This window comes from Choloepus didactylus, chromosome 4 (genome assembly GCF_015220235.1).
Source record: "Choloepus didactylus isolate mChoDid1 chromosome 4, mChoDid1.pri, whole genome shotgun sequence".
NCBI lineage: Eukaryota > Metazoa > Chordata > Mammalia > Pilosa > Megalonychidae > Choloepus > Choloepus didactylus.
This window is the reverse complement of record NC_051310.1, coordinates 52,015,658-52,028,038: the sequence shown is the minus strand read 5'-3', so window position 1 is coordinate 52,028,038 and position 12,381 is coordinate 52,015,658. Positions and strand designations below refer to the sequence as shown.

At 39.4% G+C, this 12,381-nt stretch overlaps 1 protein-coding gene across 1 annotated transcript in view; it reads right to left on the bottom strand.

Moving 5' to 3' along the window:
* RTN1 (reticulon 1) overlaps positions 1–3,225 on the bottom strand; it is a 255,401-nt gene extending 252,176 nt beyond the window's left edge. Inside the window, exon 1 of the mRNA XM_037832602.1 lies at positions 2,806–3,225. Coding sequence (XP_037688530.1) covers positions 2,806–3,052 — 247 coding nt within the window. The 5' untranslated portion in view covers positions 3,053–3,225. The remainder of the gene's footprint in view (positions 1–2,805) is intronic.
* Positions 3,226–12,381: the final 9,156 nt, after the last annotated feature.

Genomic DNA, 12,381 nt, shown 5'->3' with positions numbered 1-12,381 from the left:
ATGCTCATTATAAATTTTAGACATAAAAAATTGTAGCTTAAGAAGAAAGTGTTACTCTTTGGTGATAACATTTCCCTTCCACAAAAAGACAAAAGCAATGAAAACACCTGAAAATATGGTGCTGATAGTTTCACAGGCTGCTTTAATGAGGTTTAAACATATTCCAAGAAAACTACTGAGAAATATTGTTGGAAATATTTCTTTGGCAATTTTAATTATCATCAATGTATAAAACTATATAACAAAATCTGCGCTCAGATGGCATTATTGGTAGGGTTTTTCAGAAAAACATTTTTAAAAACATCAATAGCTGTCTAACATTTTAATATTCCATCTGCAAAAGAAACAAAGACTATTTACAATGCATCATCCTCAAAGTGGAAGTTACTTCTTAATTTGATCTGAGTCCCAAACAGCACAACTCTTTTCTCCCCTTAAACAAAGAAACAAAAAAAAGTAAAGCAGTTTGCTTGATAGGATTCTGCTGGGTTTTGTCCCTCATGAAGTTAAAGATCCACCTGCTAAATTTACTTATAGCAATAGAACGGCTGAAATAACAGATGAGTAAGCTGGCCCAGATTTTATTTGGATTTTTCAAGATCTAGCTATTTATTTAGATATTTCTGGCATCTGGGTCTCTTATAGCAGCCCACCCAGTCTACTTAATACGAAACAGTAAACAGTCAACAACTATGTGAGAAATCCCTTCAAGCAGCAATAATAAACTTTTAAAATTCTGTATAAATATAAAAAGTGTGTACTCCCTCCCCCTTCATTATCCTTACACCCAAATTTAGTATCATGCTTGATTTTCCTTGTGTATTTGTTGCCTAGGATACCAAATGCCTAACACAGTAAAATAATTTTTATAATAACAATTTTAAATAATATAATAATAACAATCCTGCCAGAGGAAGCATGCTAACAATTTTTAAAATGACAATTGCCTACTCTGTGACAGGAATTGTTCTAAGCATTTTATATATAGTAACTGATTTTTAGCAGACAGCATAGTTACTGAACACAGAGCACCTAGCTTCCTTTCCATAGTGCACTTAATCTTGGAGACACCAGTGGGAAGTGGGTAATGTTTACACAGAAATAATCTGCCTTGGTTACAGTGGATATAGGTTTTCAACTCTGAGCTACCCCCAACAAAGAGTGGTGATGACAAAAACTGAAACTGCCTTTCTTTGCATTAAGCTTATTATTTTCTGCCATCTCCTTTTGCAATTATAAAGTTTTGTTTTCTGTTTATTCAAATGCAGAAGTTGAATTAGAAGCTGAGCTGCCATTCTTAGACTTAAATTATTACCCCCCCTGAGATATAATTAATCTAGAACAAATCGGTTTTCTGTTGTAGAATTTTTCCTCTCTCTTTCTTCTTCCACATTTTCTTTCTTTTTTTACCTTCTTTTTTTTTTTTTTTTTTTTGTTCGTTTATGGTCCCCACTTGTTCTCTTCCTTCCAGAATAGATGTTGACATCTTTTACTCAACACATTCCCCAAACCTCCTTTTTCCTGTCAGATCTTTTGCACAAGAGCAGCGTTAAGACTGCCTAACGCACACCACATAACCCCTTAGGAGAGGCAGTGTCTAAAGAAAGGGGTTCTCCTAAACCAGCTGCCAAGGCACTCCCAACAGCCCCGCCTCTCTTCCCCTCCTCTTCAGGGCGCACCCACCACTCGCAACTCCCATCCCACCAAAGCAGAGCTTTCCAAGGGAACAACACAACACGCTACCTTCTATCCCATCCCCTGGAAGTATAGCGCTAATCAGACCCGCAGTCCCACTCCAAAGCGCGCCTCTCCCATGTATCCACCCGGTTGCCCAGGGGCCGCGAGCTCCCGCTGGGCAGCAGTGTGCTCCGGGCTCTGAACAGGGAGTCAGGCGAAGGGAGGCCGAACAGAGGACAATTCGCAAATGTCCGGGCGGGTCCAGGCTGCTGGTAAACTGTGCCTCGTTCAATCACCAGCACCCAATCCCTCCAGCACTGCAACCAGGTCCCCGACGCTTAGGGATTCCAAATTTCAAAGCTCTCTGCAAGACTGGGGGCATCCAGGCAGCTGGGAAAGAAAACAGGTTCCGGGCGGGGGCTCCCACAACTCCCAATCCGCTTGCAACGTAGCCCCTCCTGAATTAGACAGACAGACAGACAGACAGACAGACACACACACACACACACACACACACACACACACACACACACACACACACACACACGATTTCTGTTTTCCGCAGGGGAGGTGGCGGTAGGGGAACTGGGAGAGAGAAGGGTGCGGCGTTTCGCGGACGCAGGGGGTGCCGGAGGCTTAAAGCCACTTCTCTGCCCTGGACCAGGCGGGTCTAGGGGCGCGGGCCTGCTCGCCGCTTTGTTGTCAGCGTCCCTTGTCGTTGGCGCGCACGCTGCGCGCAAACACGCCCCCCCAAGTCATCGCAACCTACCAAGCGGGCCCTTCAGCCCCCAAACCCCTGACGGGGGAAAGAAACTTGTACCCGGGCTCCAGGAGCCAGAATCCTGAGATTAGCCTACGAGGACAATTCTAAATGCCGAAATAATAATGATAATAAAATAAAAGGTTCAATAGTATTTTGTCTTCCTCTAAGCCTTTGGAAAAATAGAATTGCTGTTTCTAGTAGTCCGCTAATATTTCGTGTCGCCTGTGGCCAAGCGGGAGTGGGGGATGGGGTTGGTGCTCAAGGTGGAGAACGCGAGGAAGGTGCAGAAAGCTGCGGAGCAGGGGACCGGCTGGGGGACCCGGGTCCCCGAGGCCATTCGCGGGCAGCGCGCGGGACCGCCTTACCTGTGGACGCAGTTTCCACGGCAACGGGCGGCGGCCGGGCGCGGCCCGAGCCCGGTTCCCGCGGCGCCGCTTCCCCGGCCCCGGCCCCGGCGCCCACCCCTCGGCCCGGCTCCCCCGGCCCCGGAGCCGGCTCGGCCACTTTCAGCGCCACCGCTTCGTCCTCCCCCTCCCGCCGGTCCCCAAACCATTGGGACCCGGGGCCGGTCAGCGGCAGCAGCTCGTCTTGTGGCTCCGGCGGCGCGGCCATGGCTGGCTGTCCCCCCGGGCGCGGCGAGGCGGTTGGCGGGGACGGGGTGCGGCGGATGGGCGGCTGGGCCCTCCCTGCTGCTGCCCCCGCCGGGACTCTGGACTTGGCGAGGCTGCGGTGTCTCAGCGCCGCCGCCGCTGCTGCAAGTCGCGGCGAGCCGCTGCCAGCCGCTCCCGCCGCTTCAGCTCCTCCTCCGCCCCTCCTCCTCTCTCTCCCGGCCCCGTCGCGGCCGCCGCCTGCGCTCCTCCTCCTACTCCAGCCGAGGCTGCTGCTGTTTCGCTACTCCCAAGCCTGTTATTACGAGGGTGAAAATGGCCTGCCTCTTTCGAGTCTTCCTCGGCACACGTCAGCCCCAGGCCTGCTAAGGGCAGGCCCCGATTGAGGGATGTGCCAAGTCCACTTGAATCTTCCCCTCATTTGGGGAGGGGTGAAAGGAGAGGATCAGCAGGTGGAAGCAGCCCCCAGCTGAAGCATCACTGAATAGGCAAGCCACCCTCCCAACGAACAAAGTTAAGCCCTGACTGGTGTCCTGCGACTGGAAGCAAGGAAGGGAAGCAGGAGATCTTAGGGCCACGACTGTGAGGGTGCTCAGTATCAGCTGGAGGGAGGCGGGCGTTGGTCTACCAGGTGAGGGATTACAGATGGGTGTTGGTCACAGATGGAGAAAAGGGAATCTGCAACCCCGATTCTGCGTTCTTACACTGTTGTTTCCGGAACCCGGCTGAAAATAATGAAATACAGAAAAGAGCTAACAGGAGAGTCTCTGAAAAACAGCTTATTGGACTTTATCTCTACCAGCACTGAGGGCAAATACAATGTAAATGGCAGGACAGAAAGCTACGTTTCCTTTCAGAAACACTGAGCCAAAGTAATACACATTATAAGCTGTCTTTGCAGAGCCTATTTTATTTGAAAAGTTGGACATTCCAAGAAGCTTCTTTTTTTCTTTACAGCTCTCTCTAAGATGGAAGATTGGACAGATAACGCCAAGGAGGGAAGTACTTACCTTGCAATGTATTTCCACCCTATTTCCTCCCATCTTTTCAAACAAGCCTTGTGCTTTATTGGTTACTAAATTGTCTATTAAATGATGTGGTTTGAAAAAATATGTAAGGTTCAGTCCAACATACAGAATGGGGGAATAAGCTTGTCTGCTCCTTCTCTAGAAAAGGTGAGGCATGGAGTGCAGCACACTGTGAAGCTCTGTGGGGCTCAAAGCTACCATATGCACGGTGAGGGTTTCATACTTGTCCATTTGTATACTCAAAAGCCAACTTCAGCACCACTCAGATGCTCCTCAAAATTGCTAAAACTAAAAAGCCTAGATTCTTCCCATTACTCTGTTCTTCTAGTACACTAATGTTCCAAACATGTTCAGTGACAATAAATTAGAGAAAATGGGTTCATCAAATTTTACGTTATTATTATCTTCAAAAATTATCTCCCATGATGGATATGTTCATTCTCTTGATTGTAGTGATGATTTCACTGGTGTACATGTATCTCAACACTCATCAAATTGTTCATTGTAAATTTGTGCAACTTCTTGTATATCAATTATACTCTGTAAAGCTATAAAAAAGATTACCCCTCCAAAACAACAACAAAATTCCTGGCTATGAAGGATCATCATGGTTTTCAAAATCTTTTCATGGGAAAACAAGCTCCTGTTTAAGAAACCTTTAAGATGAAAAGTTTATTCCACTGCTATCTTTTCCGTGAAGCTTAATCCTTTTGTGTAATAAGGGGGCACTTGTGAGCTTTTTTTCAAGTCTATTGTTCCGAACCCCATGAAGGATCAGAATTACCAGATGGAAATTTCTCACATTTTCATTATCCGTGACATGCCAAGAACACAGAAAAGGCTAATGATATAACCTTAAGTGGTTATTGATGGCTGTTGAATATGTGAGAATTATTATAAGGGTGTTACATACAAAATAATATGGTGTATGTTTTTTTCCTTAAGAAATACTAACGACTGTCATCATTTAAAAAATGAAATACCTTTACAAGTTTCTTAGCTCCCTTATGCTTATATAGATATGAAGATTGGGAATATGATCCCAATTATTTTCTGTATTTCATCAATACTGATCAATATTCTAACTGAGAATGTGTGGATAAACTAGCCAGTTGAGTATGTTTAGATTTTTACCTGTTAGAGAAAAATTTACAATTCTATTTTTGATAAATTATTCTATTTTGCTTGGCTGAAAAGAGTTGTGCACAATGTTTCAACTTTAGCAACTATACTTATTAGGTTCCATCTTTAAATGCATACAAATAATGATCTATTGGGGGGAAGAAATTTTCAGTTTTATGCTATGGATTGCAACGACTAATGTTTTCCGGTATTATTTACTTCGCATTTACACTCCTATAGAACTGACTAATTTGAAGATTTTGCAGGCATAACACACAGTCAGCAATGGAATTTCAGGGCTTGCATAGTTACTCTAACTTATGAGTTTCTCTAACATGCTTTTAAGGCAAAGAAAATAGGGTTGGTATTTTAAGGGATTCTTAGCAAGAAGAGTTGAGACAAAAGAAATGACAGGTTTTGTCTTCAGCTATTGTGTTTTTGGAAAAAGAAGTTTTGTTCCTCATGTCAAAAGAAGGAATCTGGCGAGGAGCCTTTATTTAGCACAAGTTTCTTTACTTAGACCAAACCTTATATCATGGAGAAAGTGGAATGGGGACATGCAGAAAGAGTACCACAAGTGACAGACTTCAACCAAGAAGTCCTGTCCAGTCTCAATATTAATGTTACTTAATATCTCTGTGCTGCAGTTTCCTTAACTATGCTCCGGATAATTTCATTGAACTCTCACATGTTCAACAACCATCAATAACCACTTAAGGTTATATCATTTTAATGAAATTATAATGATAATTTGGTTCAGATAGGACTAACGGGATGGCCCATGTAAAGTATATTTAAATTAGTTATGCTGCTCATAATACATGCAAAATTTCCAAGAAATGACTTATGATGGTAAAAGCTCTGCCTGAGTATCTATATTTGTAAAGACCAAATATTCAATAGAAACCACGTCAGGCAGTCAAAGAACATTAGTTAAGAAATGTTGCACTACATGGGGTGACTATTATGCTGTTTCTACTTCCAAACCCTATATATTCTGAAGGACAAACTTTATATAAAGATAAATATACCTCAAGCTTTCTTCTAAGTAGTTGGGTCAAAATATATACACATGCATTTTAATTCTGAATAGCCTATTAGGAATGGCAAATAGGGTTCATTGATTAGTAATGAATGTTTGGAGGGTTTTATTCAGAAAGAGTCTTGAGTCATGTCCTGGTTCAGTAAGAAACACTAGAAAGATAAACAATAGATACTTTCAGGTAAGTAAAGGGGAGTGGGCAACACATGGCAAGCATTTTCCTTCTCTGGCATATATATCTGTAGGTAGGTAGGGAGGTAGGTAGGTAGGTAAGTAGATAGATAGATAGATAGATAGATAGATAGACAGATAGATAGATACTTATAAACCCTCTAGCAAAGGCCCTTCTTTTGAACCATTTTAGGAGAGAAGTCAACTGTGGAATCATTGCTATTGACAACAGGATAAGTGGCAAAATGAGACTCACTCTAGCACCTCAAATTTCTCTGAAATCATCGTGTGTGGGGTTCATGCAGGGCTTAAGTTGGCTATATAGCATCCAGATCATTCTGCAACATGATTTTCACTCTTCTATAAAAATGTGGATGTTCTTGAATTTGATATGGGAAAGAGCTCTCCATTTCCTACTGCAGTGAAAGAATGTTTAGATTGAAACTAATTTATAGAGGCCATAGACTGATGCACGTGACAGCTGTGTTTTCTCCAGGAGACCATTACAGTACTCACAAATGTCGCACAATGCACCAGGCTCCTTCTGTCCGTGGAAAGTGGCTGCTGTTAATCTGCCATCTGAGGGGATAAAACATAAATGCTTACTTTGTCCTCCAGTTGGGGTGGGAAAAGGACAGTTGACCACTTTTCATTAAAACCAAGTTGCCTTTTTCTTTACTTAATTTGTACATATGAGTAAAATTGCAAACATTTTTTATTTCTTTGGGCAAAAGCATGAATTAGGAGATCTGTAATTTGAAGTCACTATGCTTTGAATTCAGTAAAAGTTCTTTGATTGGAAAGCAAGTATATATGATAGAGGTAATTTGCCTTTGGATAGTTCTTTGCAGTTAACAAAGTGTATACACATACAGATCTCATTTGATCCTTACAAATTCCTATAAGCAGAATATTTTAATGGAGAATAATGGAATTTCCTTTATACAATCACAACAATTGTTAACATTTATTATGAAGGGTGCCAGGTACCAATCTAAGTGTGCTATGTATATTAAACTCATTTCTCATAATATTATGTGATAGGTACCTCAGGAAACTGAGGAACAGAGAGATTAATCAGCTTACATAATGTCACACAACTAGTCAGAGGCAAAGCTGGGATATAAACCTAGTGGCTTGACCCCAGATCTCCATTCCCAGTGATTATACATTTTAGCCTTAGTTAGGCAACAAGACTTTTTTTTGTAAATACTCATAAATTCCATCATCCAGAGAAGCATATATCCCAGACCAGCATTTTTTACTTGAAATGCCATCACAGTGTTTAATTTTCCCTCATATGATGAACACCTTTCCACGTCAATATTCATCTATAATAGCACTGCTATTCAATAAATAGCACATTATTGAATTAATAGACACTTGGTGTTTTATAAATTTTTAATGCTGTAAACAATAAAATGAACTTCCTTAGAGCTAGGTGCTTGCATACATTTGAATCCATTCCTTCATGTAACTTTCTGTAAGTGGAATTATCTGTCACAAGATATGCACATTTTTAAGGTGCTTGATACATTATGTCAAATTGCCCTCAAAATTGGTTGAACTAATTTACACTTTCATCAGCCTACTTAGAGGGTGCCATTTCTTTCAATCCTTTCCAACACCATGCGTGCGCACACGCGCTTGCGCACACACACACGTGATTTTAATTGCCACAATTTGATAAAGTATATATGGTACCTCATAGTGATTTTAATAATTTATTTAATGAAGAATGAGTTAGGAGCTTTTTGTGTACTTCTTGGTAATTTGTATTTCTTTTCTCTTTTTTTGGTAACAGACTTATTGATATATAATTCACCTAGCATACAATTCATCTATTTAAAGTACATAATTCAATGGTTTTCATTATATTCATTGTACAACCATCACCACAATCAATTTTAAAACATCAACAGGAATTCAAAAAAAAAAAAAAAACCCATACTCATTAGCAGTAACTTTCCATTTTCCCTAACCCACTCCCCAACCTTCCAGCCCTAAGCAACCACAAATCTACTTTCTGTCTCTACAGATTTACCTATTCTGACATTTCATATAAATGGAATCATACAATATGTGGTCTTTTGTGACTAGCTTCCTTCACTTAGCATAATGTTTTCAAGATCCATCCATGTTGGAGCAAGCATCAGTTCTTCATTTCTGTATATGGCCAAATAATAGTCCATTTATCACATGTATATACTTTATTTTGTTTATCCAGTCATCAGTTGATGGACATTTGAGTTGTTTCCATGTTTTGGCTATTATGAATGCTGTTATGAATGTTCTATGTAAGTTTTTGTGTAGACAAGTTTTGAGTTCTTTTAGGTATATACCTAGGCATAGAATTGCTGAGTAATAACGGTAAGCAAATGTCTAACTTTCCAAAGGAGCTGCACCATTTTACAATCCCATCAGCAGTGTTTGAGGGTTCCAATTTCTCTACATAGTCAGCAACATGTGTCATTACCTGTCTTTTTTTATTGTAGCCATCCTCATTGATGTGAACTGGTATCTCATTGTGGTTATGATTTGTGTTTTCCTAAAAGCTAATGATGCTGAGCATCTTTTCCTGTGCTTATTGACTATTTGTAGATCTTCTTTGGAGAAATGTATATTCAGATCCTTTGCCCATTTTTAACTGGATTATTTATCTTTACATTATTGAGTCATGAGTTCTGTAAATACTCTCTATATAAGTCCCTTATCAGATAAATGATTTGCAAATATTTTCTCCATTCTGTGCAGTGTCTTTTCATTTTCTCAGTGCTGCCCTTTTTACTACATTAATTTTGATGAAGTCCTATCTATTTTTCTTTTGTTGCTTGTGCTTTTCGTGTCATATCTAAGAAACCATTGCTTAAACCAAGGTCCTAAGACTTACATCTATGTTCTCTTCTAAGAGTTTTTACATTTAGTATTTAATTTAATTTAAATTTTGATTTAATTTTTGTATATTGTGTGGGTAATTTGTATTTCTTATCTTGTGAATTGCCTTTTGCAAAGGCAATTCTTTTATAAACGGGTATCTTTTATAAACAGACAGTTTTCATTTTTTCTTATATTTTTAAATGCTCTTTATTTTATTTTTGTCATTGTGTTGTAGATATTTTTCACATTTTATTGTCCAGGGATAATGAGAAAACTGAGGCTCTGAAACATTCAGTGACTTCATCAAAATCACATGGCTAATGTATGGTACAGCTGTTGCTAAAGTCTAAATCTTCTGACTCTGTGCCCCATGTTCCTCAATTTGAAAGTCTTGACATTGTATAGTTTTTCAGTTTGTATGCAGTACAGGAGGCTCAAGATAAACCACAGACTTAGTCAATGTTAGTGATCATGGCCTATACCCAAAGTATTCAGGATTTAAGGTAAAAACACCAGTATCAAGACCAAGGATAAAAAAGGTACTATGTGACACATGGAGGCCAGAACCCTGAACAGCTCAGTGAGAAAATTAGACTTGAAAACCAGCATTTTCTTCAAACTACTATCACTGAGACCCCAGACTGATGGTTGACTTATGCTTTATGAGGGTAATTCCAATTTAAAAGACTGGCCGTATTAATAAGGGAGAAGTAGACAATTCTACAATAATAGTTGGAGACTTCAATACACCACTCTTATCAATAGACAGAACATCTTGACAGAGGAGCAATAAGGAAACAGATAGTGTGATAAATGAACTAGACTTAACAAACATTTACAGAACATTGCACACCACAACAGCAGGGTACACATTTTTCTCAAGTGCCCATGGAGCATTCTCCAGGGTAGACCACATGTTGGGTCACAAAGCAAGTCTCAATAAATTTTAAAAGGTAAAAAGTATATAAAACACTTTCTCAGATCATAATGGAATGAAATTGGAAATCAATAACAGGTGGAAGGCTGGAAAATTCACAAATATATGGAGGGTACACAACACACTTTTAAACAATCAGTGGGTCAAGGAAGAAATTACAAGAGAAATCAGTAATTATATTAAGGCAAATGAAAATGAGATCACAACATATCAAAACTTATAGGATGCAGCAAAGGCAGGGCTGAGAGGGAAATCTATTGCCCTAAATGCCTATCTTAAAGAAGAATAAAGAGCAAAAATTGAAGAATTAACTGCTCACCTGGAGGAACTAGAGAAATAACAGCAAATTAACCCCAAAGCAAACAGAAGGAAATAAATAACAAAGATTAGAACAGAAATAAATGAAATTGAGAACAGGGAAATGTTAGAGAGACTCAACAAAACCAGAAGTTGGTTCTTTGAGAAAATCAGTAAAATTGATGGACCCTTAGCTAGGCTAACAATGAGAAAAATAGAGAGGATGCAAATAATAAAATCAGAAATGGAAGGGGCAACATAACTTCTAACCCCACAGAAATAAAGGAGATAATGAGAGGATACTATGAGCAACTATATGCTAACTAACTAGACAACTTAGATAAAATTGGAAGCGTCCTAGAAAAGAATGAACAACCAACACTGACTCAAGAAGAAATAGAAGACCTCAACAAACCAATCACAAATAAAGAGATTGAATCAGTCATCAAAAACCTCCCAAAAAAAGAAAAGTCCAGGACCAGATGGGATTAAATGTGAATTCTACCAAGCATTCAAGAAGGAATTAGTACCAATACTGCTCAAACTCTTCAAAAAAACTTAAGAGGCGGGAAAGCTACCTAACTCGTTTTATGAAGCCAAATCATCCTAATACCAAACCGGAAAAAGATACTACAAGAAAACTACAGACCAAACTAATGAATATAGATACAAAAATCCTCAACAAAATATTTGCAAATAAAATCCAGCAGCACATTAGAAGAATTATACACTATGACCAAGTGTGTTTTATTACAGGTATGCAAGGGGATTTCAACACAAGAAAATCAATTAATGTAATACACCATGTCAGTAAATCAAAGGGGAAAAAATCACATTATCATCTCAGTTGATGCAGAAAAAGCATTTGACAAAATTCAACATCCTCTATTGATGGAAACACTTCAGAGGATAGGAATAGAAGGAAACTTCCCCAACATGATAAAGGGAGTATATGAAAAACCCACAGCTACCATCATACTCAATGGGGAAAGACTGAAAGCTTTCCCTTTAAGATCAGGAACAAGACAAGGATGCCCAGCGTCACCACTGTTATTCAACATTGTGCTGGAAGTTCTAGATAGAGCAATTAGGCAAGGAAAAGAAATAAAAGGCATCCAAATTGGAAAAGAAGAAGTAAAATTTCACTGTTTGCAGATGACATGATTGTATATGTAAAAAATCCCAAAAACACTACAGCAAGGCTACCACAGCTAATAAATGAGTACAGCAAAATGGCAGGATATAAGATCAACATGCAAAAATCAGAAGTGTTTCTAAACATAGTAAGGAGCAATCTGAAGAGGAAATCAAGAAAAAAAAATCCATTTACAGTACAAACCAAAAGAATCAAATATTTAGGAATAAATTTAACCAAGAACATGAAAGACCTATACATGGAAAACTACAAAACATTGCTAAAAGAAATCAAAGAAGACCTAAATAAATGGAAAGACATACCATGTTCATGAATTAGGAGACTAAATATAGTAAAGATGTCAATTCTACCCAAATTGATTTATAGATTCAATTCAACACCAATTAAAATCCCAACTACTTACTTTGCAGAAATAGAAAAATCAATAATCAAATTTATTTGTAAAGGCAGGGTGCCCCAGATAGCAAAAAAATATCTTGAGAAAGAAAAATGAAGTGGGAAGTCTCACACTACCTGACTTTAAAGCATATTACAAAGCTACACTGGTCAAAACAGCATGGTACTTGCATAAAGATAGATATACTAACCAATGGAATTGGAATTCTTCAGAAGTAGACCCTCTCATCTATGGACAATTGATCTTCAATAAGGCAGTCAAGTTGACTCAATAGGGACAGAGCAGCCTCTTCAACAAACAGTGCTT